The sequence below is a fragment of the Aythya fuligula genome, chromosome 1, assembly GCF_009819795.1.
Source record: "Aythya fuligula isolate bAytFul2 chromosome 1, bAytFul2.pri, whole genome shotgun sequence".
NCBI lineage: Eukaryota > Metazoa > Chordata > Aves > Anseriformes > Anatidae > Aythya > Aythya fuligula.
In genome coordinates, this window is record NC_045559.1 from 47,564,176 (window position 1) to 47,591,673 (window position 27,498).

The 27,498-nt window shown below is 39.2% G+C and overlaps 1 protein-coding gene across 3 annotated transcripts; it reads left to right on the top strand.

The window, feature by feature from the left end:
* Window positions 1–1,532: 1,532 nt before the first annotated feature.
* On the top strand, window positions 1,533–27,339 carry CEP83 (centrosomal protein 83). Of its 3 annotated transcripts, none has more exons than XM_032196583.1 (16): window positions 1,533–1,736; window positions 6,074–6,330; window positions 6,676–6,826; window positions 7,603–7,695; window positions 7,992–8,123; window positions 12,684–12,935; window positions 14,091–14,222; window positions 17,407–17,521; window positions 18,927–19,071; window positions 19,209–19,358; window positions 20,022–20,097; window positions 21,052–21,209; window positions 23,850–23,979; window positions 24,845–24,948; window positions 25,701–25,881; window positions 26,598–27,339. In XM_032196583.1, exons 2-16 carry the CDS (start codon window positions 6,182–6,184, stop codon window positions 26,781–26,783), a joined length of 2,154 nt encoding a protein of 717 aa, XP_032052474.1. In that variant the 5' UTR covers window positions 1,533–1,736; window positions 6,074–6,181; the 3' UTR covers window positions 26,784–27,339. The 3 variants fall into 3 exon arrangements, with proteins under 3 accessions (XP_032052474.1, XP_032052492.1, XP_032052483.1); XM_032196601.1 differs by having other exon boundaries at window positions 6,170–6,330; XM_032196592.1 differs by lacking the exon at window positions 1,533–1,736 and adding an exon at window positions 2,747–2,801.
* Window positions 27,340–27,498: the final 159 nt, after the last annotated feature.

The following is a 27,498-nucleotide window of genomic DNA, read 5'->3' on the forward strand; positions in this document are numbered from 1 at the left end:
GATTTAACAGCTCTTTGTGTGTTGTTTTCTTTGTGTGAGGATGAACCTTGCTGCTGTGTGAAATGCCGATCTATCCAGAACTAATTTGAGATGACATGCAAAGAAACACAAATAACCTCTAACCGTATCAACCAAGTACCTTGACGGTCTCTAAATGAAATCTGTACTTTTACTTGAGCCCCACAGTGCATTTAAATTGTGTATGTTAAAGTTATTTTTTTTTTTTTTTTTTTTTTTTTTTTTGTAAAATAAGCTATTGACATCTGTAGCCGCATACATTTCTATTCCTGTGAAAAACCTTAGTGTTGGGTGATGTTCCCAAGAGGTGAACTTGCTACTGCCTGAATTCAATATGTTATAAGGGTGTTTATTATTCCTGCTTCCTTTAGGCACTGACTTCATTAGCAGAGTCAGACTGACACAAAGAGAAAACGAACAAACGCACACCAATGTGTCCCCCTTTTTCCCCAACAGTTTGTTTCCCTTTCATATTTACTTATTGCTCTTTACATTTCTCATTTGCCTTGTACTATATAATTTTCATTTTCTAGCTGCTTCTCCCTCTTGTTCTCCAGGCTCATCTTTTGTCTGACCCTTTTGCCTCTCTGCTGTGTTCCCGAGTCCCATGCTTGCTAGTTCTTCTTCCCCCAGCCATCTCCTCCTCGTGCCCTTGGTCCCTTGCTTTCACTCCTCTTCCCCTGCACTCTGCAGGATTCCCAGGCCAGGCCCATCTGAGTCCCTACAGCAGCATTATAGTAAAAGCAGTCAGAGGTAGGAGCAGGTTTTCCGTACTGCTTCTTGCACAGCTGTGAGATGGGGAGGGAGATGGTAACTGTAAGGCTGTTGAGCAGCTTTGCTGGCAATAGACACCTAACCCTGTCTGCTGATTTTAGTTACCTAGATAATTTTATATTTTAAAATTTTTCTCCCATGTGTCCTCCCCCCAAACTCCCCTGAGCTCATGCTGATTCCTGACGACATTTCTCATGTCCTTTGCTGTGGATGGCCGCTGTGTGATCCCGATGTGCAATCCTCGCCCTGCAGCTTACAGCCGCTGTGACGGGGGAACCAGGGCTCAGGGTCCATGCACAATACCGTCTGCCTTAATACACTGCTATGTTATGTTATGTTATGTTATGTTATGCTATGCTATGCTATGCTATGCTATGCTATGTTATGTTACGTTATGTTATGCTATGCTATGTTTATTTTTTCTCCTCTTTTTCCTGCGGGGGTCATCGCTAACACCCGCACTCCACAACAGCACGGAAGCCGTTTTCAATCCTTATTAGAGGACTGCTAATCTCCTCAGGGGGGTGCCTGTGCTGGCCTGGATGCCCACGTCCCCTTTTAGGGGATTTCACAGGGGGACACGGCGCCGTGGTGCGGCGGGGCCGGGCAGGCTCCTCCTCCCCTCCCCTCCCCTCCGCTCCCCTCCCGCCTCCGCGCACGCGCGCGGCCGTTCCCCGGGCGACACCGCCCCGCGCGCCCCGCGCGCTGCTCCCAGGCCGCCCCGCGCCCCTCGGGCCGGCGGCGCCATTTTTAAACGGCTCCCGGCCGGGGGCCGCCGGGCGCAGGGGGAGCCCCGCGGGGGCGGCGGGGAAGGTAACGGTAACGCAACGGCAACGCAACGGCCGCGGGCTCCGCTTCCTCACACGGGCTTTGCCTGCATGGGCACGGCGGGGTGAATGCTGCCGTGTTCGACTGCAGGAGCCGTGTAGGGCACGCAGGCTGAGGTGAGGAGTAAGTCCTGCCTGAACGCCGCCGGTTTGGAGTTAGTGTGAAGTCTTGTCAGCAGCAGGGGAAGTGCTGTGGGCTGTACAGCTGTGTGCGGCAGGCTGCGAGCTGTTGCATCTCTAACCCCAGCTGCAATGTTGAATGAGGCTTTAGTGAGAAGTTTCTCGTCTGTATCTAAGGGTCTCTTGTCATGGGAAAAACAAACAAACAAGCAAACACTACCTGGTGTATGCAGACAAATTGTTGTGGACTGCAGCTAGGAGACTTACCAGATGTAACTCCTGTGACAAATTTCAGTTTGATCAGTGGCTTGTGCTAGCAGCTTGGCTTACTATGTTTTTAAAGCAAAACCTTTAATCCTGGATTAGTTTATAACCCTGTTTGTTTTCTTTATCTAACAAAAATAACCCTATTTCTATTATAACCCTATTTCTGTATAAGGCAGAAATGGCAAGAGTAACCCCGTGTGCCATACATGAGGATGGCACTGCGAAATCCTGTGTCACAGGGTGGGTTGGGTTGGGAGGGACCCTGAAGGATCACCTAGCTCCAACCCCCTGCCAGGGGCACAGACACCACCCCCAGACCGGGTATACTCAGATATGCCTGGCTGTTGACACTTGTACTTCAAACAGTGTTGTGAGAGCAGTGACAGTTGAAACGAGACTGATGTCTTTTATAAGTTATAAATCATAGAGGTGTTCTCCTATTTCTGCACTTAGGCATGCTCAAACAGTAAGTGTTTATTTTCACTGGATTCTCAACAGTGATGTCTGAGCAGTTGCCCAGACTATAGAGATTCCTATGATAAAGGTTTTCACCTTTTGCTGATTTTTTTTCCCCAGTTTATTTTGTATTTTATTATTATTATTTATTTTATTTCTTATTTCTTAAGTGTGGTTACTTTGGCTATTGCAAAATGTAAAATATAAACTGTTAGAGCAGTACACAATCTAATTTCTCAAATGATAGATAAATTTGCTTTTAACTTTGCTATTTTTTTTTTTTATTTGCTCGGTGTTCGTGGGAAGTGTGATCTCGGGTGTGTTGCATAGTCATTTAAGGTAGGGCTAATTTAACCCAACTTTGCTGAAAAGCTGAGTGTCTAGCCCAAGGCTGTGACCACATGAAGGTCTGAACTCCTGGTGTGACAGTTCTCTGCTCCTGAAAGGAGAGAGGCGTGCTCCTCCTTCCGCCACCTTATTTGTCTCCTCATTTCTTTGTGCAAGCCAGTACCAGCTGCCTACTTTCACTGATTCTGTGGCTTGTTGGGTTTTTCCTTATGCTGGAATGACTCACTGGCCTCACCAGAAAAAGAAACTATTGAGTGTTTTCTGCTCGTTTAACTATTGGCTTCTTGAGTTAAAGCAGTTCATAGAAGGGTCTGATGAATGGCAGTTCCAGGAATAAGGATGAAGGAGGGAGGAAGGCAACCTCTCATTCCTGGTGACAGGGAGCTGTCAAGTGGGTTACGGTTTCTTGTTAGCTCCTTATCTGCTCCGACTCCACAGACCCTTAAGCAGAGCAGTAGTGTTTGGAATCACTTGGTGAGGCTCTGCTCTTCCTTTGAGTGTCTCGCTTATTCTTCCAGACAAATAGCTTATTGTTCCATGAGATGTGGCAGCAGTCGTTGCAAAATTACATTCAGAGTACCATCTAATTTAACTGTTTAATGTTCAACCATGGTAAATTTATGTGTGTTAGCATGGTCAGAGGACACAAAGAAGAGTCGTGAGTGAGTTGTGTCACCCAGGCTGGTGCATGCTGCAGTCCTGGAGTTGGGCTACGCCAGGGAAGCGAGAAGGAGGCCGTGGTGGTCAGAAATTATAGCGACGTCTTCATGTTTTTCTCTAAATGCAAGTTTTCTCACAATTTTAAGTGGTTGTAGAAAACAAAATTTAAAATAATGTAGCTCAAAAATCTTGTGAAAGAAAAGTCCTTTCATGATGTGTGGATATAAAGGAGAGAGATGTGAAGTACATCTTTAAAAAGTATTTCTTTGTGTATGAAAATAGCTCTTTGGAGGAGAAAGGCAGAACAAAGGTGACTCTTGGAAATGTAGTCGAGTTACTTCACTTGACTGGATATTCTACCAAAAATATTAACCAATATCAATATATAGATATATGTATATTATATAATTTCAGGTATTAAGTGTGCAAAACATGAGCTTCAGGACTCTGTACCAATACCTTTCCTTGTGTACCTGCACAAAATGATGTTAAGATTACATAGTATGGATTCGGGGCAGTTGATACAAGTTTGCAGTTTTGTAAATTTACCAAGTTTTATGTTATCTTATAGGTGGAGAATTAATTTTAGATATGCTGGGGTTTTAGTTTCTTTCAAGCATGTTTTATGGTTTTCTACCTTTTTGAACAGGTGTACAAGGGAAGGAGTTTTAACTAGTGTTCCTGTAAAGTATTACTTAAAAAAAAAAAAGTGTAGTCCTGCATAATTTTGAAGAATATTTTAGGTCTAATCATTGACTATGAGAAAGTGCCACTAGTACAGAAGAGATTCATGTTAGTAGGGTACTTACCCTATAGGGCCAAGACAATGGTGAGTGTTTGCAGCACTGTGAGGACTCGTTTTGTTTTTGAAGAAAAAAAAAGGTATTTTATTTAATTTTATTGTAAGAAAGTGTGTAGGCTAAATATCACAAGTCGCTTCAATGATTTCAAGGAAAGAGGTCTTACAAAGTAATGAAATTTCTGGTACTGTAGATTTTCTCATCACCGGGAATGTAAATCCTGAAGCTTGCCACTAGATGTCCCTGCAAGCCCAAATAGTTTTGCTTCCTTAACTACATAGTGCTTAGGTTTTTGAATGTGTGAGACGGATTTGTAAACCACAGATGCGCACACAACTGGATATGTGTTTTGCTTTATAATCTGTGGACTTTCTGATAGTAGCCAAAGCTGTGAGGAGTGGATGTATTTCCCATCTTCAGCAGCTTGGGGCTGAAATTACAAACGGTTGCATTTCCATTCTTTTTTTTTTTTTTTTTTTTGGTTGATTAGTTCTCAGAAAACTCCATGTTTTCTGGAGTCTTTGTATCTATAATGCTGCTTCAGAAGCATCTCCTCCTCCTTATCCTCTCAGCAAATGTGAGTAAAGCAGGATAAAAGAAATGGCTGTTGCCACCTTGCCTGTGCCGGTATTGGGACACTTTCCTCTCACCTTTCTCCATCCTAGTAGTGGAGGAAGAAAATGGGCACTAAATGTGCCGTGCTTATTTATCTGTATGGAAGATAATTTTCATCTCGCTTGTAGCTCAGGGTTTATAGAATCAAATGGTGAGTGCTTAAGGTAGGCCCATGAGAGATGTTAAGAGTGGAATACTAGAAAGCGTTACGTATACAGCTGTGTTGGAGAAGGAGGCTAGCTAGTTGCAGTGATGCTGGAGATTTGACTTTTTTTTGCATACCACTGCAAATACGGAGTTTTTAGGCACCAGTCCAGTACTGCCGAAAGCCCAAAATGTCAGGGTAGCTGGTTTCAAAGCTTTATAACTTCCCTAAAATTCAGTTGCAGTCCTCCCTCCCCCAGATCCTTTAGAAGCACCAGCAATAACCAGTCTCAGGCAGTGCCTGGTTTCTAATATCGAGAAGAGCCGATGGGGCGCATGTTATAATACTTCCTCATTTCTCAGCATCTGGCAATCTGCAGCTTTCTCACACCCATCTGAGATTGTCACATTTAGAAAAACTCTTGCTGGAAAGGTCACACGAAACCACCAGAAAAACTTCAAAAACTAGAAGTGACATGTATCAATGATGTGTTTCAGAGGTAAACTTTGGACAATCTGGAAGATACCAGCCTGTGAAGTTGTAACTCTTCCAGAAGTGGCCTGATAGGAGCTCACCAGTGAGCATTATCTCCTGTTCGAGGTGATGCGATGGTGTGTGGAGCAGTGCAGTGTGTTAGGATAGTGCGACAGACTGTGATACAAACAGCTTTTACTACTTCGTATCTGATGTCTGTGACCCCTGCTTGAATCCTAGTTAACAGGGCATAATTAACATCATGGTTTGATTCTCAGTGTGCAGCGCAAGTAAAAATAACATTTTGTGTGGCCTGGTGGTTAAAGATGCTTGTTTTGTATTGGCTCAAATAATCTCCAGATTTAACTTTATGCTGTGTCCCTAGGACAGCTACTACACCTCAGGGCAGGTAGAACGAGCAGAGAAGAGTGGCCCTTTCAGTAGGGGATTTCTAACGTGAGTTACAGCCGAGCTAGGATTCTTCTGTATTGAAAGCAAAAGTAGCATGTGAAGTCTTTGAAGTGTGAATGTACTTGATTGCTAACTACATGGGTTTGTATTTCTGTCAGGTGACCTGATCTCCTGGGATGTCAGCTGAAAAGGTGCACGGCGATGTAGATTTGTAATAAGTTCCTTTTTTTGTCCTCTCAATACCCATCGTGAAGAGTCACCATAAAATGGATGCTTTGGGCAGTCTCCTTCCTCCCATGGCTGGGAGTGGTGATGTGGCTAATTCACAAGAATTACAAAAACTTCTGATTGATGAAAAAATGCGATGTGAGCACCATAAAGCAAATTATCAAACTCTAAAGGCAGAACACATAAGGTACAGTATTTTAAACAGGTTTCTTCATTAGAGCTGTTAAAAGATGAAGCAAAATCTTAGGTAGAAGGGAGTTTGTGTGTGTTAGCTGTTTGTGTATTTAAGGACATATTTCAGTATTGTTCACTTCAGAAAAACACAATTAAAAATACCTTAAGATATTGTAGGTGAGGTTTCTGTAGTACATTATATGTTTGTAAATATGGAATAAGTTTTCAATGTGTTACAGGATGAGGGTATTAACTTCTTAGTTCTAACTTGATATTCTTATTTTTGTATCTGAAGATGAGGTTTCTGAGCTTAAATTTATTTTAGATTTACTCTCCAAATTAATATTTTAACTTACAGGTTGCAGGAGGAATATACAAAATTACAAGATGAACTGAAGCGGTTGTTGGTTGAAAAGCAGACTGTGCATGAAAAATTCCAGTTTCTCCTTGCTGAATATAGAGAGGAGTTGTTGGGTAAAACACAAGAGTTGGAAAGACTGAAGACGCAGGTGAGGCAATTTACTAGTAGAGTTTAATATGTATTTCAGTCCTGGAACAGAACCATGTTTATGTTTCTGTAACAGGCATACCTTTGTCTTGAATCTATTTCAGCTATCTTGAAACCTGCCTGATCTGAGGAATGTTTCTTCCTTAGAGTGACTGACTATAGGATGAAATTGTTTTGTTTAATTAAATATTTTAAAATCTGTTAGGTACTACGTTAATAGTAAGATCCTCAGTCTCTGTCCATGCATGTTCTGTTCCTGCTATGGGGAAAATTGTCTGCCCTGTTGGATAACTTAAATGTCTTTTAGCATAAGTGGTTACGGAAGTAGGTGTTTGTTTCTCTTCATGGTGGCAACTTTCTTCATCCTAAAAAGGAAACAAACAAACAAACAAACAAAAAACTACCAAAAACATTTAAGATCATTTGGATGACATTTTCTATAATTGTTTGTTTCCCTAAACTAATGCAGGACGTAGTTCTTAGGAAACAAACACAGCATCTAACAAAGGATCCCCAGACACTGATTGACATTTGTATTGCTTCTACCAGTGAATGCTGACATTTTAAATGTCAACATTATTATCTTCCCAGAATATTTTTAGATCACTAATATCACATTTCTTCTGTAGCTACCATTGGAAAATTCTTTAGAAAAACAGAAAATAAAACGGAATTCTTAAAGCCATGCTTGAAATACTTTTATTCCTGGATATTTGGCCTGCCACAATGTAAATAAATGAATAAGACTGGTTATTTATGATACCTTTCTGTCCTAAGGTCCTAACTCCTCAGAAGTTAGAGCTGTTAAAAGCACAAATACAGCAGGAATTGGAATCTCCTATGACAGAACGTTATCGGAAACTAGAAAATGTAAGTATAGAGTATTTAGTAGTATTTTATTTCATTTAGAGTAGTGATGACCAGTTTTTAATTGTTTCTAAAAACCTTAGGAAATTAAAACTGAAGGGGGAGCAAAATAGGACTTTCCTTTGGCTGGCTGGTACTGTTTGCTACTGTTGCCTGAGGCAGTGGAGGTTGAAACCCTGGAAAAGGGAGAGGGAGGGATTCATGTCTACAAATGAAACTTACGAAGTGACAGGAGCATTGCATGGATGAGAGAAATAAAACTGAAAACTTTGGACTGATTTATTTTTTGTCTCACTCAGGAAGTGGAAAAATACAGAACAGAATATAACAAACTTCGTTATGAACATACTTTTCTGAAGTCAGAATTTGAACATCAAAAGGAAGAACACGCACGTATCTTAGAAGAGAAGAAAATAAAGTATGAGGCAGAGGTACATGGATTGTTATGCTAGTTTAAATTGTATCTGATGACAAAACCACTTGAGGGGTTATCAGTTTGACATCATTTCATAATGTAATATTTGTTTTTGATCTTGTAATTCTCAAAACGCTTTAATGGCTTAACCCTAAGGCTGTCTCTGTAGGTTTGTTTGGTGATGTGTTGCAATATCATTTGTGCTATTATAAGTTAGAGTAGACTTGCCTTCTGATAAGTAAAGCTACTGGCTGTCATTTAAATGCTTTTTTAAAATCATATTTTTGATAGAATTTGAGACATTAAATTAATAAGTTATGAGCAAGTGATAGAAACTTAAATTTTTAAATTGAGGAAGTTAGGCAAAAACACCAGGAGGCCTGCATGGTTGAACAAAGGAGCTTCTGGCCAAACTAAAGCAGAAAATGGGAGACCTGGTTACCCAGAATATGGAGAAGGCTGAGGTACACAATGACTCTTCTGCCTCTGTCTTCACTGGCAAGAGCTCTAGGCACATAGCTGAAGTCCCAGAAGGCAAAGGAAGGAACTGGAAGAATGAAGAACCTCTCACTGTAGGAGAAGCTCAGGTTTGGGACCATCTAAGGAACCTGAAGGTGCACAAGTCCATGGGACCTAATGAGATGAATCCCCAAGTCCTGAGGGAACTGGCGGATGAAGTTGCTAAGCCACTGTCCATCATATTTGAGAAGTTGTGGCAGTCTGAAGTTCCCACTGGCTGGGAGAGGGGAAACATAACCCCCATTTTTAAAAAGGGACAAAGGAAGGAGGACCCAGGGAACAACAAGCCATTCAGTCTTGCCTCTGTGCTTAGCAAGAGCATGGAGCAGATCCTCCAGGAAACTATGTTAAGGCACATGGAAAAGAAGGAGGTGACTGGTGACAGCCAACACGGCTTCCCCAAGGGCAGATCATGCCTGACAGATTTGGTGGCCTTCTAAGGTGGGGTTACAGCACTGGTGGATAGAGGAAGAGCAACTGTTGAGGAAGACCAACTACCTGGGCTTGTGCAAAGCATTTGATGTGCTCCCCTATGATGTCCTTGTCTCTAAATTGGAGAGACGTGGATTGGATGTGTGGACCGCTCTGTGGGTAAGGAATTGGCTGGATGGTCACACTCAAAGAATTGTGGTCAACAGTTCGGTGTCCAAATGGAGATGAATGATGAGTGGTGTTCCTCAGGGGCTGGTGTTGGCAGCAGTGCTGCTTCATGTTTTTGTCAGTGGCATGAACAGTGGGACGGAGTGCACCCTCAGCAAGCTTGCTTATGACACCAAGCTGTGTGGTGGGACACTCTGGAGAGAAGGGACGCCATCCTGAGGGAGCTGGACAGGCTTGAGAGGTGGGGCTGTGCAAACCTCATGAGGTTCAACAAGGCCAAATGCACCAGTCCTGCATCTGGGTTGGGACAATCCCAAGCACAGGAAGAGGCTGGGCGGAGAATGGATTGAGAGCATCCCTGAGGAGGAGATTGAGAGCATCCCTGAGGAGGAAGAGCTGGGGGTGTTGGTTGATGGAGAAGCTCAACACAAGCCAGCAACGTGCTCCCGCAGGCCAGAAGGCCAACTGTACCCTGGGCTGCAGCAAAAGCAGCATGGCCAGCAGGACAAGGGAGGTGATTGTCCCCTTCTACCTCACTCTCCTGAGACCCCACCTGCGGTGCTGCACTCAGCTCTGGGCCCCCAGCACAAGGACATGGAGCTGTTAGAATGAGTCCAGAGGAGGGCCACGAGGCTGATCAGAGGGCTGGAGCACCTCTCCTGTGGGGACAGGCTGAGGGAGTTGGGGTTGTTGAGAAGGCTCCAGGGAGACCTGACAGCAGCCTGCCAGTGCCTAAAGGGGCCTACAGGAAATCTGGGGAGGGAATCTGTGTCAGGGAGTGTGGTGATGGGACAAGGAGTAATGGCTTTAAACTAAAAGAGGGGAGATTTAGATTAGATCGAAGGAAGAAAGTCTTCCCACAGAGGGTGGTGAGGCCCTGGCACAGGCTGCCCAGAGAAGCTGTGGCTGCCCCATCCCTGGAGGTGCTCAAGGCCGGGCTGGATGGGGCTTTGGGTAGCCTGGGCTGGTGGGAGGTGTCCCTGATTATCTTTAAGGTCCTTTCCAACCCAAAGCATTCTATGACTATATCCATGGCAACTGATCACAAAAGAAGAGAATATACTGTTGACAGGACAAGGATACAATTTGAAACTATGTGGGATCAGGACAGTGATCGTTGAAAGGATACTAAAAACTTTGGTATCTTTATTTCAGTTGTGTTAACTCTTGAATAAACAATCCATAAGTTTTTTGTTTCAGAACTGAACTTTGAAATGAGTAGCTAAATAAATTGCCAGTTTATGTGTTTTAAATATATGCAGCTGTGTAAATGAGTGTTGCATATGTGATTTGCATATTCATTTAAGTATTTGTCTGGGAGTATATCACAAGATGCTAGATTTGAATGTATTAGTCCCAACATGAGGTACAAATCAAGGGCAATCATTGCTTTCAAATCAGTCCAAATTCACAAATGTGGTGCATCAAAAACAGAACACTTGTCCTTCACAGAGCTAACCCACCGTGCTGCTTTACAGCCTGCCTCTCTTGTGGGCTTGCTGGCTTTGTGCTAGTCCTGCTGCAAACCAGCATGCTTAGAGAACATGGAATTACCTGGATGGAGCCCAGGGCACAATATAATCTAGTTTCACTTATTTAGAATCCTTTTAACCTCCCCTGCCATTTAATGCAAGGGTACTACAAAAACATCTTAATTCCTAAATGCTGGCTTGGACATGTCATGCAGTAACTCTTCGATCTGTTCATAAAAGGGATTGTGTGGGTATATGCTGCAGAATTTGGCATTGCTCCATAGAAATCACTGATTAAATTCATAAATACAGTGCTGCAGATCAGAGTTGGGAAAGTGGTCTCCAAATATGGAGAGAACCCTTTTCCACCTTACTTTCTTACCCCCAGTCTGCACAGAACATTCTGTCACTGTAACTTAGTTTGAAACTCTGGGATCTATATATTTATAGTGTTTGCTAGTTAGAGTCTCAAGATTAGTTCATACCTATCACGCTGCCTCGGGAACTTGCTTTGTTTTCTGTCTGACAGGGATGGTTCACATTGACTATCTTGAATTCTGGGCACAGTACACCAGCTGTGGCCTTAAAACTGCTGGAAGGGTGCAGAAGATCACTTTTGGGGACTTGCTGGCTATTCTTTTCATAGAATCATTAAGGTTGGAAAAGACCTCCCAGATCATCTGGTCCAACCATCCCCCTACCACCAGTGTCACCCACTAAACCGTGTCCCTAAGCACCATGTCCAACCTTGAACACCCCCAGGAATGGTGATTTTGTTAGTCTCCAGGAGTCAGTTGGTTGTCTTTGCTGCAGGGGTGCTCTGCTGCCTAATGCTGCAACTGTCCACGAGGACACCCAGCTGCCTTCCTGTGGAGCTGCTTCCCAGGTAGCTGCCCCCAGCCTGTACAGCTGCAGTGGGTTACTCCACCCCAGCTGCGTTGCTGTGTACTTGCTCTTGTAGAACTTGAGGTTCCAGTCAGCACATTCCTTCAGTCAGGAGCAGTTCTTCTTTCAAGCATATTGACCATTCCCCTGAGTTCGGTGTCACCCACAAGCTCGCTGAACGTGCACTCCTGTCATCCAGGTCGTTGATAAGGACATCAATCAGTATGGGAGCCTATACTGACCCCAGAAAGGTTCCATCAGTTACAGGTAGTCAGCTGAACTTTGCATCACTAATCACCACACCTTAAGCCATGCAATTTTCCACCCAATGCATTGTGTTTATTCAGCCCATATCTCACCAATTTGGTGAGAGAGGGAAGATTATGGGAGATTGCATGAAAAGCCTTGCTAAAATCAATTTTTTACAAGATCTACTTCGCTCTCCTTTTCTGAAATGCCAGTCCTAGAAAGGAGAGAAGTAAGCTGAGCAAGTTTTGACCTTGATAAACCCTGCTTCCCATTGTCTTGTCTTTCATGTGTTTAAAAATCAATGTTAAGAGGATTTGTGCCACAGCCTTCCCAGAGGCTGATGTGAAGTTGATTGTCCTGTAGTTACCTGGGTCCTCCTTCTTGACCCTTTTGCCCTTGATGCTGGGTGTGCCATCTGCCTCTTCCCAGTCTTCCAGAGCCTACTTGGGTTGCCATGACCTCTCAAAGATGATAGAGAATGGCCTTGTGATGATATGAGCAAGTTCCTTCAAAATGCTTGGGGGCATTCCAACGACTAATGTGTGTCCAGTGCATTAATGATCCCTAACTTTTTTTTTCCTCTACTCTGAGTACTGCTTTACTTCCACAGATTGCTAGGTGGTTCACGGGCATCTGAGGACAAGCCTTATCAGTGAAAATTAAAGCCAAAAAAGGTGCTGACTACTGGGGCTGTTGATTGTCCTATTTTGAGAGAATACAAGTGCAAATATAATTTCATAATTTTTAAATGTGCACTGCTGCACTTTCCTGAATTGTCAATCACTGTATTTGTTGCTGTCTGACACGTAATCAATATAAAGGCTGTTCTTTTTCCAATTAACAACGATCAGATTGCAAGGCTGGAGAAAGATAAAGAAGAACTCCGTAATCAGCTGCTGAGTGTTGATCCCACGAGGGACAGTAAGCGTGTGGAGGTACTCTCCAGAGAAAAGGCACAACTGTATCAGAAATTAAAAGGCTTAGAGGCAGAAGTAGCAGAACTAAGAGCTGAAAGAGACAACTGTGGTGCACAAGCAGAAAGTGTTCAAAGAATACAAGTCCGACAGTTAGCTGAGATGCAGACTCTGACAAGGTCTCTAGAGGTAAGATTAGTATTATTTTTTTATTTTTTAATTTTGTCTCCTTGTAGAGAGGAGTGAGAATAACACTTAACCTAATAGAACTGTCACTGAGGTCACTAATAATTTTGCTATTGAATCCACAATTTGAATTTGTAAATTTCAGATTTAAAAGTAAGGTGCAAGTACATTGCAGTCTTACTACCAATTTAGCTTTGGGAAGGTGGAGAGCTTACCTGAGAGATTTTAATTGATCTTCCTTCTAAACATTTGAGTAATACCATATACGCAGCCAAAAAGGTGTTCAAGTCAGCACTTGTCATTTAGTTGGAGTTAGAAACTGGTGACAAGGTGTTAATAATCTGCTACAGTAAATTTTCAATTTTTAAAAATTCCTTTTGTTTTTAATCAATCTACCTGTGTCTCTCCGTTCTCCAACATATTACCATAATTATTTGGTTCTCAGCTTTTGCTTACCCTTTGAAGAACCTTTGGTATTTCTGAACAGTTATATTTGCTGGGATTCCTCTGCATTCCTCGTCTGTGGTCTTCAGGTCTTGCTACCTGTCTAGGTAGTGAGTCTTTCTGTATAGACTTCTTGGACAGCTGCAACATACAGATGCATGGTTCATTTTCCTTTTTACTTTATAAGTGCTATATATACTTGTAACAAAATGCAGTGAATCTCTGTCAAGTACTCTGATTCCAACTTAAAAAGTGTCACGATATTCTTCATTTAGAAAACTTTAAAAGACCCTGCCAGAAATAGAAAATTTAGCTTGGAAAAAGTAAGGTGAAATCCTAGGTTATACTGCCTTTTTGATACTTTAGTAAATCTCACGGTCTTGAGCCTATAATACTTACACACTGGTGATACCGGTGTTTAGAGCCGAGCAGGAATTCATGGGTAGGAATATGCACTGCCTCCTAACTAAGCTTTGCCTTTTCAAGTAGGATTGACAATGTGTGTGATTCTGTGCATGCAGTGTTAATAAAAGCTTTTGTTACTTCTGAGTAAAGTACAAAACCACGTGCTGTTGACCAGAAGTTAAATATTTTTAGGTATAATTATTATGAAAGGTCATGAATATCTTGAAGCCCAGATCAACGGAAACATGCAGGTGAGTAGCTAGAAACAGCCTTGCTCCAAAAATGTAACAAACACCTCCTTTATTCAAGGCAGAAAAGAAGTCAGCTGAACAACAGATTGATCGAGTTGAGAAGGAATTGCAGATGAGTCATGAACAAAACATCCTTTTAACTAGCAAACTTCACAAATCTGAAAGAGAAGTCAATTCCTTAACTGCTAAAGTAAGTGCTATTATGATATTCTAAATATACATTTTTCATAACATGTTTAAGTTTCTGTTCATATTTTACATTAAGAATAAAATAACAACATTTTTCTTCAGTGACTTAAAGTAGGCTTGGAATTTTTTTCCCCAATTTCACTTGGAAAATATAGAATGTGACTTCACAGGAAAAACTTCATCTCTAGGAACATCTCTAAAGATTGAGGTTATGCTTTTTTAACTTTATATTCTAGGTCTTTTCTCTAAACATAACAGTGCTCAAAGAGGTGTCTTCAGGTTTTTAATACTCATGAACATAGCCAGACTTCTTTGACTGCAAAAAAGCATTTCTAACCCATGAATATTTTTATTTATTTTTATTTTTTTTAATAACCTGTGTAAAGTGCAATGGAGCTCTAAATAGATACTATTTTCCTTTCTTTAAGTTGAGGTATGGCTTGTTGATTTAATTAATTAATTAATTATTTTTTAAGTATCCTTGGAGCAGGCTATGTTAGCTAGAGGCAGCAATCCGCATCAGAATCACTGCTGAGATCTAGGTTGTGCTAGAAGTGGGACAGTTGTGTAGCCCTCCCCTTGGGCTGATGTCAGCATAGCTTGTACAGAAATGTTTCTGTACAGTGCTGCATTGTATCATTTCAAGTAGATTATTGTTTTACAAAGTTTGAGTATCTTAGCTGTTGGATCAGCACCGTATCTAAGGGATTTTGTTTTGTTTCTATGCCTTTTCTCAACACCTTAGAGAAATTTTTAGAAAAATACTTAGGTGAAAAAAAAAAATAATCAAAAGACTTCTACTATAGGGAAAACCTGAAAGTGCTTAATAAGAAACTTGGCATCGCTATTTAGTAATTCAGAATAATTAGATTGTTATGGATGCCAGATTCAGAGTTTTATCTGGTTGCATCTACTCCTCAGCTACATAATGTACAAAAGACAGACCTTTATGTAATTTTGTATGTGGTTATTTGAATGAATAAGCAAAATTGAAGCACTAGTAAATTGTTTTACCTTCAAATGTTGCAGAATAGTTTTATTGCTTTATGTAAATCTGAGTCAGCACACTCATATTTCATTCCTAATGAAACAGGTACCTGGATAAATGTTAGCATTCTGCTATTTCTCATTCTGCCCTTTCTGCAGAAAATATTGGATGATCATTTTTAGCACATTTGTCAGTTTTTGCTAGCAAACTTAATGTCCTGTGTTTTCTCAGTCTACTAGAAAGGCTTTAGTTATTTCTGAACTAACTGTAAAGCCAGTAGTTTTGGTCTCGTATGTATAGTTGAATGCAGAACTATTTTAAGCTCTGTGTTGACTCAAAGCTATCCTGTATTTCTAAATATTCTCCAAATTAACACTGACATATGCATTGTATGGGTATGACAGACAACATTGGCATAATATTTCTCAAAAAAAAAGGTACCATACAGGAAAAAAAACCCTTCACTTTCTTCCATAGTTGTTCTTCAGCAACCTCGGATTTCATTTAAGGTGTGTTTCACAGTACACATTTATGAATGTGAAGTATTTCATTTTGATCCTTTGTCCTAAAAAGTTCAAATTTCCCGTAAGAATAGGATCTGCTGGTATTTTAGTGTCTCAAGCTTGTCTAAATGAAAAATAAACTGGAGGAAGAAACTTCTTTGTTAAACATTTTAAAATCAATAGCCTATCAGAATGTCTAATCATCACCAGTCTTTTTGTATCATCTGGTGTTCTCAGTTTTACAGCTCTGCACACCTGCAGAAGTAGGAGAAAATTATGTTTCTTGAAGGGATGAAAGTAGGAAATAATTTCTATATACTAACATCCCTGTCCCCCCCAAACACTTCTGTACTCACTCATACTCATTGCTGAACAATTGCATGCATTTGTGTTGCGAATCTGTGCCTTAAAAAAGCCACCTTAAATCTTTCCAAGTTGCCCTCAGATGTTCTCAACATCATATATAAGCAACCAAATCCACCATGTAGTTACTTAATAAGCTACTATGTCATTCTTAACCTTTTGCCACTTGCATGTGCTAGCAGGTTGTAATTACGTTTGTCACTGTGAATGGATTTTCAATATAAGTGCTTTCCTCTAGGTATTTAATTCTCATTGACCGTGTAATTACTGTGTATGAATGCCTAAACTATAAAAAAAAAAGTTTTTGTGCAAGCAGTAATTGTCTTTGATTTGATATTCTTAAGACTGCTTTTATGAGGCTGTTTGATGTGCATGTCTTAGCTGCAGAGAAGTATTTGATTTAAAATGCACTTTAAATCTATGAAGACTTTGACTTTGAAAGTAGTGTAGCACTCCAGGAGGTCAAGGGTGATTAAGGGATAAGTGGTTATCAAATTGAAATGACTTAGGGGAAGCAATGGATACCCTGGTTTTGCATATCCCTGCTTTGTTTTACTCCAGGGAGATTACATTTAACTTTATTTTAGTTTGACTCAGAGATTTTTAGTCGGAAGTGAGGTATGAGCAAAGTGACATGCTAATGCCTGAGTTAGTGAGGCATCAGGGTCTTATGCAATATTGGTTCAGTGTCATAGCAAGAGAGTTCAAATGAGTAGTCTTCTCAAAAATATGCCAATGGTCACAGGCTAGCTTGGAGCTATGTCTATGTCTATGTTCATGTCTATGTCTAGTATTTTCTCAGAAACTGAGTTTTTGTAGGCAATCCTGCACGTTTGTGTGCAAATCTTTGTAAAGAGTATCTTCTAGACTTGTAATAACTTGTAATGAACTGGCTTGTAATAATTGGCTGGTTAAAGATGAAATACGTGCCCGTAGTCAGAAAGCTTGTTTCCCAGAATGGGTAGTGTATTTGGGCACTTTAATGTCTTCGTCAGGGAATATGCAAAGCTTGTGTTTCAAGATAACTGATAATACATCCATTAGCCTGTAATAATACCAATCATCATTTGGGGAAACAGATCATGTCAATAGATGTAGTGCTGCAGTATCCATATAAGCACCATTTAAAAATTATCTGCAAGGCTGGATATTCTAGAATGGCTTTCAGAAAAGGAGTAGATGGAAAAATATTTACAAAGGTGTATTTAAAATAAGCGTAATTACCCTTATTTCACAGATTTTCTTGTTAGCAAAGTATCGCCTGACAAACTTTGAGCTGCAAATACATACGTATTTATTTTCAGTGGATTTTTTATTTTTCTAATTCTTAGGTAGAGGAACTTAAACATTCACACAAATTAGAAGTAACAAATGTCAAACTGGAGGCAGCAAGAACAAAAAGCGAAGCAGAAAGAGAGAGAAACAAGATTCAAAGTGAAATGGATGGTAAAATGTGCAATTAATTTCTAGTGGTTTCTTTTATAACTTTCAGTTAGAATACTTCAATTATTTTTCCTCTAAACATTCCCTGGCAATCTTTACCTTCTGCTTCTGGTCTAGGTGATAGATCAAAAAATGAATTTTGTTATCTGAACTGTGTCCTATCACTTGATCTATCACACAGGTTTTGAAGGACAGTTACAGAACAACTTGCATTTATGTAAATTAATGGATTTGTGATACAAATTGCACGTAATCTGTTTCAAATCATGTCCCTTCTAGGGCATTTTTTTCCTCTATTGTCTAATTCTACAGCCTTTTGCACTCTGCTTGAAACCTTAATGTATTATAAGGCTTCAGTGTTTTGTTTTCTGCTTCTGAATCCATGGAATGGAAAAAAAAAAATGGGTTAGGCTGTCATGTGAAACAAAATCTAATTTCTAGTTTGTTCTTTAAATAAAATAGGCAATGGTCTAAACTACCTAATATATCTGAGCCTGTAGGCAATGTGTAATATTCTTCTGTAGTGAGAAGAACAAAGCTTTCTAGTACCAGTTGCTGCTAATTTAAATCACTTTACAGCTTTTAAGTGGACTGTCCTCCCTGATTTACCATAATCTCAAAATGGTACCTTCTTCTTCCTGGAACAGTTATTTCTGTTGGTTTGTTTTACTGTTAAGTATCCCAAGAGCAACTAAGTGCTGATTTCTGTATCTACAATGCACTTATTGCAAACTAAAAATGTTGGACCCTATGAAATGTGAAGTACAGACAAGATTAGAGCCAACCTGAAGCTGCCTGTGGAATCCGACTTGTATCACCGAATTAGCTAAATAACCAGGAGTTATTGTTATAACTTGTCTACCTATTTGCCTGTGGAACCCAGATGCCTTTTACCATGTGCATCCATTGTTCCTTTGTGTGGAGTCACAATTGTAGAAGTGAAGAATTTGGTAATATGACTGGATTAAAATGGGAGATTTGCTGTAGCTGGGTTATTAATTTCAATGGTCACCTGCTACTGGTTTCTGTAAATGTAATGTCCTCTGTGAAAATAACACATCTTGCTTGACCTTTTCTTAGCTATTGTGGGGCTCTTTTTTAGCCATACACAACTGTGTACTAGAAATAACTTTCAAACTTAAATCTATGATAATACCACCTATTACATTTGTATAAGGATTCCAGTGTAATGGTCACTCTTCAAAAGTTTTCTGAAATGTTGCTGTTACACGAAATGTCTTCTCTCTTTTATCTGTCATTTAATTTCCTTCATTCATTTACATTCAATGATGTGAATTCTGATTTTTAGTTCCCTTTTTGCAATTTATAGTTATGCTATTAATGGATTTCATCAAGTTGATATCAATAATGACATTTTAACTTTTTTTTTTTTAAATGTATACTGTAGGATTGCTGTCAGACAACGAAATTCTTAAGGCAGCTGTTGAGCGTCATAAAGTGCTTTTAGTAGAAAAGGATCGAGAGCTAATTCGTAAAGTGCAAGCTGCTAAAGAGGAAGTTTTTGAAAAAATTGCAGCCTTACAAGATGAAAAGTATGTTTGTTGATTAATTGCTCAACTTCTAAAAGGGCTGGGAAGAATGTTTTGAGTAGCTTATTTAAATGTCATTCCTAGTAATAAACTCTTGGCACTTTGTCATGATCTTTGGTAAATATTGTTTAATATCTCAGGTTAGAACTTGAGAACAGATTAGCTGATCTAGAGAAGATGAAACTGGAACAAGATACTTGGAGACAAACTGAAAAGGATCAGTATGAAGAGAAGCTACGTGTTGTACAGCTGGCAGAAGAATCTAGCAAAAAGGAACTTCAGCGTCTGCGGTAGTGGTTTTTCTAACCTTAAAACAAATTTCTCAATTTTTTCCATAATTTCTTTACAGTAGTCAGTATAAAAGTTAACTATTTACAGGTGCATAATTGTTCATTATGGTAAATAAAACAAATGACCATGCGCAGTGTGTAAAAAGATGGCAGTAGAAAAAAATATGCTGTTTGTAAAGAGTTAACATTTTTCATCCAAACCTTAACAAAAATTCCAATTTTAATGAACATTTTAAAGAAGTAAATTTGCATTACCTTTGTTAAAACTTGGTCCGTGTTGGCTGCTCGGAAAAACACAGTGTTAAAATGAACTGTCTTTCTTTCCACGATAGCACCATATCATCAACTGGCAAACTGGAATCCTAATATGATATCTTTCTGAGATGGTTATTAGAATTCTCATTGAAGTTGGTTTGCTACAGTATTTATATGAAGATCAGTATGAGGAAATGAATAAAAGTCATACTACAAAAAACAAACGAATAACCTATTTCTTAATCCTATATGAAGCCTAATAATCAATAAAAATAGATTTTTAATCACTTAATTTGAAAGGCTGCTAAATATTTATATCATATATTTTGTTGCCAGGCTGATTTTTACTGACTTCTAACATCAATATTTTAATTAGGTTAAAATAATTGTATTTCATACAATTTTTAGATTAAAAATTCAACAGCAAGCTATGCAGGCAGAGGAGCTAGAAGAGAAGAAACGTGAAAGTGGCGATCTAAAACAGGTAAGAGTTTATTGCATTGTAATATTTTATAGAGAAATACAGTCTTTCCTGCAGTGATCATGTCCAGCATTTGAAGATCAAATTGAATTTTTAAAGCTTTTTTTCCCCCAAGGGACAAAATGTATTCAGTAGACATATATATATTTTTATTTTTTTTTTTTAAAAAAGTGTACAGGAATCAGTCATGCTTTTTTGGACCTTCATAAATGGATTACAGCTTTTCGCTCCATGCAGTTTTTAGGTATCAAGGATTTCAAAGCTGAATGTTTATGGACTGGTATATTGAAAACGGTTATGCACTATTTAACTGGAGATTCAGTTTCCATGGAAACTTATAAATTGTTTCTAGGTAATGCTCTGCATTTATACTGCATCTCTCATCTGAGGTTCTTCAAGTGCTTAACAGATGTTTGATAAATGAATAAACTGGTGTAAAGTGGTATATTTCTATCACAAAGTGAATTGATGGCAGTGTTGGAAATAAAACCTAATTCTTTTAACTCCTGCTCACCCATACTGTTACCTAGTAGGTAACAATATGGGTGTGCATGGAAGTCATCTGGAACCTGCGTGCACCTGAAGGTCAATGCAATATTTTCTTTTCCACTCTAGAAACTGGGGTATCTGTGAGTGGGGAGGGGAAAATGAAAGGGGAACAATCGGCCTTTCTGTGTGCTAACTGCAGAGATTGGACTTCTCAGACTGAAAGACTGAAGATTCCTGTCTTCCTTTCTCTTTCTTATTTCAACCACAATAGAAAATTTCTTCCTTGTCTAATAGTAATTTATTGTAAAACTTCTGGAGAAGCCATTAAGTAAGGAGAAAGGGAACAAATGAGATAGGTTTATGTAAGTTAATGCAGGCAGTTGGTGTCTGCATTTTGTTCTCAGTATCTCAAAATTAATTGTTAGTTATTTGCATATCTTCTCAAATGGAAAAATTTCATTTTTATAGCAAATTCAAGACATGCAACTCCAAGTTGCTTCACTTTCTCAGTCAGAAAATGATTTGTTGGATTCTAATCAGAAGCTGAAGGAAACAATAGAAAGACTGAGACAAGAATGTCAAAACGCCAGGACTCAGGCAGAAAAAGCTCAACTGGAAACAGAGAAGTACAATTTTTTTTCTTCATTTTTGGTTTAACTTTTCATATTGCCTGTATTGCTTTCACATGGATTACTTAGAACGGATTGTGGATTCCAAGTAAAGTCTGAAATTAAATGTGAACAGGAAATACTAGACAACTGCATATTTTTTTAAAGCCATAACTTCTGTTATCTGTTATGCAGTATGTATACAACCTTTGCTTGTGGTAACTTCAAAAATAGGAGTTTGTTTCCATTCATGTCTGTTACAATTTACTATTGACTAATGAAATACACAATTTAATAGAAATAGGATCACATTTCATAAAGAGTGAATGTCAAACTTACTACGTAAGAGTAGATCCAGAATTTTGTATACAGTGTTTTAAGAGTGTTAAGAGTGTTTAAGCATGAAGAGTAAAAAAAAAAAAAAGTGGTTGTGTGTTACATTATGCTTTGATAAGATTTCAGGGACTCAGTCTATATGTGTGTATATACGTTTTTTCCCTTTCACCACATACTTTTAGCTGATACGAGGCAAAAAAAAAGCCTCTTGGGTGCCTACTAGTTGCTCCCATCAAAATGAAAAATAATCACTTTACTTTAGTACACATGCATGACCACATACAATCAAAACATGCTAAAAATTGCTAAAGGAAACCAAATCTTGTCCAGAGCCATTCCAGTAATGAATGTTTTCCTGGAATTTAAAGATTAATTTGTCAGTGGGTATGAAAGAGCTGTTCAATATTTCCTAGCCTAGTAACCAAATAGATGTGTAACTTGTAATGGATTATTGTGTTGTGGGTGTTAAAGAGAGTCAGTGTTCCAGATCAAATAGAAAACTTCTAAGAGGTGCCACGTGGTATACATACATACATATATATATATATGTATGTATGTATGTATATATATATTAAATCCTTCTTTGCTGTGGGTTGCTAATGCAATTGCACTATTGTCGCTGATTCAAGTATTGCTTTTCAGTTTAACATTTGAAGAGATTATTGCATTAGCACCACAGAGTGCTGTGTTTTAATGCCATCAGTGCAGGTGTCAGTAGCATGTTAAATACTTTGGATGTTTACTTCAGGAAAGAGTATCCATATTTTGAGTGAGATCATCACTCATTTACACATTTATGGGATGTAGATCTTTTATCAGTCAGGAGTCAGTTTTCCTGGGAAGGCAGTGACAGGAGCTTGGCAGTCCTCCGAGATGATTTTATAAATCTGTAGGTAATGTGAGATGCACCAAGTCCAATACTGCAGAAATTAAGAAGCTTTGCAGCCTACATGCAAGTCCTCCCAGTCTGCCCTCCTCTTACCCTGGGAGCCTTGGTACATTTCCATTTCTCTTCTGACTCTGTGGGTGATGCAACTTCCTTCCTTGGTTCAATAATTCTTTCGAGCTTGAACTCCAAGGGTAAAGTTGCATCAAAACAACTTAGCTTAAAGAGGAAGTGAAGTAAGGACCAAAAGATAAGAAGGCCTGAGATACATAGTTTCGGATAAGTTAAAATAATGCTAGTTGGGCCATGAGTAGGTAAAGCAGTTGGCTGGGTCTGGCTTAGGCTTGGAAATGAAAATGTGAAATGAAAAAAAGCCAAAGGCGAACTACTGAGACTGATAAAGATGAGAGATGAACTCAAGCAGGCACTTGTTTAGTGTTTCAGGAACGATATTAGTGGCATTTCTTTAAACAAACAAAAACTCAGAGCCTCTTTAACCACTGTCTCAGCTGAAATTCTTTTAACGTTAAGCAGTGCTTTTTGGGAAAACTCTTGGGTAAAGGGTGTTTGGTGAGAAATTTATGGAGATTCATTCAGACTCCCTGCAGGGAACCTGCATCAGCCCAAGACCAGAGTGGTATGGATACACTGATACCAATCCCTGGGCTGCATTTCTTAAAAATTGCTGCACAGAATCTCACTGTTTGATTTTCATATACTAGCACAGTCAAATAGACAGTTGTTTCTCTGCTTTGACCCACAGTGCAGATAACCACAACAAACAAGACGAGAAGCTGGCTCCTTTCCTTTGCACTTCTAGAAAGCACAGCCTCATTTTAACATCTTCTAACCATGCAAAAATCTAAACAAATTACAGATTTGGGTGGCAGTGTGGGTTCAGCTGGATGTTGTCTAGGAACCGTATCTGTGGGAGCTTCCTGTTATATTGGTGTTCTGGTTGGGAGCACACAGCAGTCAAGTCTGTACTTATCTGTTACAGAGGAGTAGAGCACACAGGGCAGCGAGCTACTCCCTTAACATCTCACCTCCCAAACACAGAAGGCAGTTGTCAGCCCTTCTGACAACTGACACTTGGCATAGTTGTCTAACGTTGTGCTCCAGTGTGATTATTTGATTTGAATTTAGAAATGTTCTCTGGACAGTTGGGCAACATGCCAACCAACAAGCAGCCTACAATTAACTCGCTTACTGGAATTAGTTTGCAGAATTTGCCTCGTGGTTAAACAAAACCTAGGATTACGTTAAGGCACAGGTTGAAATTTGGTGAATCTTGGACACAAATTTAAATGATAAGCTTCAGTATATAAACGTACGAGTTGTGAAAAGAAGCATTTCTTTTAAGAGCCTTAAGGCCATAACCCAAAACACTGCTTTGTCTATATAACCTTTTAATCTTTTTACCTGATTTTTCTAAGGACTTTAGAATACAAACGTATTGAATGGCTGGAGGAGAAGCACATGCTTACTCAGCGCATCACAGAGAAAGAGGAGAAATACAATGAAGCGAAGAACAAGCTATGTCGAGCTGCTGTTGCTCAGAAAAAGGCATGTTGGCTCTTCCTTTATGAATGATCATGTTTATGAAAAGATCAGTGTTGCTTTGGCCAGCTAGAATTGTTTTAATATTACAAGTCTATTTGCAATCTACTGTGTATAATTATAAAGTACATCAGGTTCTTCAGGATTAGCAAAGAAACATGTTGAAGTGATATGCAAAAGAATATTATGGCTGGCAACTTTATTTTAGTGCCATCAAAGACTTTGTAAGGGTTTCCTGTGTGTACTTAAATGTTATTTTTGTGTGTTATTTTAAGTCCTTGATTAGTAAGGATGCTGTTTCAGGTATCAGATAGATGTTGTTCTCCTTTTCCTTGCTTATGTGTGACCCATCTGTTCTGTGTTGCGTTGTGGTACCCTTCATATTCTAAGCTTGCTTTTTATGTAATAGCTTGAAAGGAAAAAAATGATTGTTTATAAAAACTCAAGATTCGTTGGCAATTTTATTTGTTGTTCGTATACTGATTGTGAAACCTACAGAAAGTTTCTAAGCTCGTTAGAAGTTGAGGTCAATATGAGCAAAAAAAAAGTCACAGAATAAAGTGTACAGGTTTTTGTCATGTTTATACATGGCCATGTAAGGAATGATTCTTGTAATTACACAGCCAGTGAGTGTTAATACAGGCAGTCATCGACCAACGAGTGACTTACTGTGCCTTTTTCAGTCATAGCTCTGGGTTATTTCCCGTCTCTTTTGTTTTCTATCCTGAAACCTCCTAAGAGCATAGCAGTAAGAAAGGGAAATTCCTAAAAACTGTCACAGCATTAAACCATGTGCAGTCTGGGTTTAATTCTTACAGAAGCTCATATACCAAGGCGTTACTTAGCTTTGTTTGAAATGTCTGCTTGGCAGAGAAAGACGCTCAATGATAATAAACAAAGGAGGATGCAAGAGAAACTACAACTTCTGGAAGCCAAGATAGAAGAACTGGAAAAAGAAAATCATGTGTTAAATAGGTAATAAACATTCATTTTTCTTACCTTGAAAAATAATATATGGCTCAAATCTGACTTAGAAATATGGAGTACTTATGCTACTTAGTTTACTAACTGCAGCCAGTCTAATGGCATTTTCAGTATTAGAGTTCTTTGGATGGAATCTGTCTGTGACAGTTGTGTTTGTGGACAGCTAAGAGTTTATAAGACAACTGTAGGGCTGGCTCAGGTAGAAATGGAGGGAAAATATCTGAAGAGTATAGATGCTGTTGCAGGAATCCCTTCAAAAGAAGGAATTTATGTTTAAAAAAGAAAAAAAAGGAAAAGGTATGAGTGAAGCAGTGTTGGAGTTGAAAGCACAGTATGTGAAAATAAATGGAAGACCGGAAAGAAAAAAAGACTTCAGAATGGCAAGGGAAACAGACTTAACATACTCTTTGAAAGAAAAGCTCCTTTTCTTTTTTTGCTCATTGAGCAAGCATGGAGGGCATGATTCAAATAATTAATGCAATGTCGCTCACTCCTGTGAATGCTATTAAAAGCTTAATTTATTCCATGTAAATTCTAGTCTGTAATGCAGTGGGTAGGTTGGCATGTGCAGCGACTCTGAGGTGTTTAGGCTGAAGAATATACACAGATCTTCCACCTTCAGGATCTTCTGGTACATAGTTTGCCTTCATAGAGACAGTGAACAGCAGAGTGCTCACGGAGAGGTGTGCTTCTGTGTTGTGATAATTAAGGTTGTGAGCAATAAGACATCTCTTATTCTGCAGGCAGAATGTGTCCTATGAAGAATATGTGCGCCTCCAGAAGAGACTGAAGGAATTACAACGTAGACACAATGAGTTCCGGAGCTTAATTTTGAATCCTAACATACCATCACTCGGTCCAGCCGGTGTAATGTCATCATCTGCCCTGCCTCCTGGGCCTGAAGTGTCCTTCCCCCTCCTTCAGGTGGTGATGTATTACCATGTATACGTGAGAAAATAATATGACAAAAGAGGGGTGTTAGAACAGTCCTTCATTGAAGACCTTAGTCTTAAGGAAGGAAGGAGCTTTAGCTATTTGAAAAGAGGAAGACTCTTTGGAATGCATCTTTTGGTGTTCCCTTCCTCTGAATAGGAAGGAGTTCTTCAAAGACAAAGGATACGTTACAGAATGCCACAAACAGGCAATTTTAACCCTCCTCTCTGTAGTTTCTCCTTCTCCTGAGAGGCGCCTTTTGGACAAGAAATCCCATTCTGTTTGTATCAAACCATCCGTTCATAATTAAACACTGGTATTGCTGCTCTTGATTTCTTGTGTGCTTAAAAGCATTTTATTTACCCCGGTGAGCTTCTGAGGGTGGAAAAATCTCTCTAATTGAGGCTGGCCAGGCTGACTTTACTGATTCTTGGTAAGTGACGTAAGGCCTCAGCTTAGTGTGCATCTTCATCCGAGAGAAGGAATGCCTGCGCTCATTTCTCGTTGTGGTTATTTGTCTTGAATGTCAGAATGATATCCACTAAAATTTGGGATGGTGGTGGAATCTAACGAGTAAAAACATTCTGCTCTTCACAGTTTTTATTTTAAAACCATTAACAGTGATAATAATAATAAAGAAATTATTGCTCATTTTGGTCGCATGTAGGTGTGCAAAATGTAATACAGCAACTTTTATTGGTTTTAAGGAGGAACAGCATCAAAGAGAGCTTTCCCTGCTTCGCAAGCGTCTGGAAGAACTAGAAACCACACAGAGAAAACAGCTGCAAGAGCTTGCACCATCTAGAGAGCGAGTAGCAGTGGGAGCATACAGGGACTTAGCCAGAAACAAGACAGCCGAGGAAGGTGGTGCACAAGGTGAGGACTCCAAATAAAGCCTGTGAATTCTACGTAGTGTTAGTTTTTAGTAGCTTATCATTTGTACATGCTTTTGGTATTCTGCCAAACCATGACTGTATGTGCCTGAATTGCGTAAAAAATACTCTGCATAGTTTTGTATTTATTTTTGACAGACTGTTTAAATTATCAAGAATGTTGTTTTCTAAACAAAATCATTGTAAGAGTAACTGCATTTCGAAAATATCTTTATAAATGGTGTAAAAATATTTGGAAGTCAAAACCTGAAATAATCTTGTTGCACAAAACTTTAAAAAATATTTTAGCAAGGGTTGTGTGGTGCTGAAATTTTGACATTTGAAATATAAATTAAGATTCAATTTTCTGGAAAAATCCTAAAATAACGTAGTTGATAATATCCTCTTCCTCCTTTGATGTAGAAGTTATTGTATTGGTGTGGAATTTTGCTGGGTTGATATTTGGATTGTAAACCAGTTGCTCTAATCTACATTTGGAATGTTATTTTGAAGTTCCCAAGCACATAGACAGGATGAAATGAATTTAAAAAGTGATGAAAACTTTTTTTTTGCTACTCTTGTCAATGTGCCTCTTGTATTTTTATAATGGGCAGAAGCAATAATAATTTTTTTTGAAATAATGTAGTGGACTTGAAGTATAACAAATTGCCTTCACATTATGAAAATGTTTGTATTTGTTGTTGCTACTGTAATTTGTTTACTCTACTACAATAAA

Excerpts from the sequence above, each read along its gene's own strand:
- CEP83 (XM_032196583.1), top strand. The coding sequence starts at position 6,182 with ATGGATGCTTTGGGCAGTCTCCTTCCTCCCATGGCTGGGAGTGGTGAT. Across the intron at positions 6,827-7,602 it reads TGGAAAGACTGAAGACGCAG|GTCCTAACTCCTCAGAAGTT; the intron begins GTGAGGCAATTT and ends TTCTGTCCTAAG. Across the intron at positions 21,210-23,849 it reads GCTCAACTGGAAACAGAGAA|GACTTTAGAATACAAACGTA; the intron begins GTACAATTTTTT and ends GATTTTTCTAAG.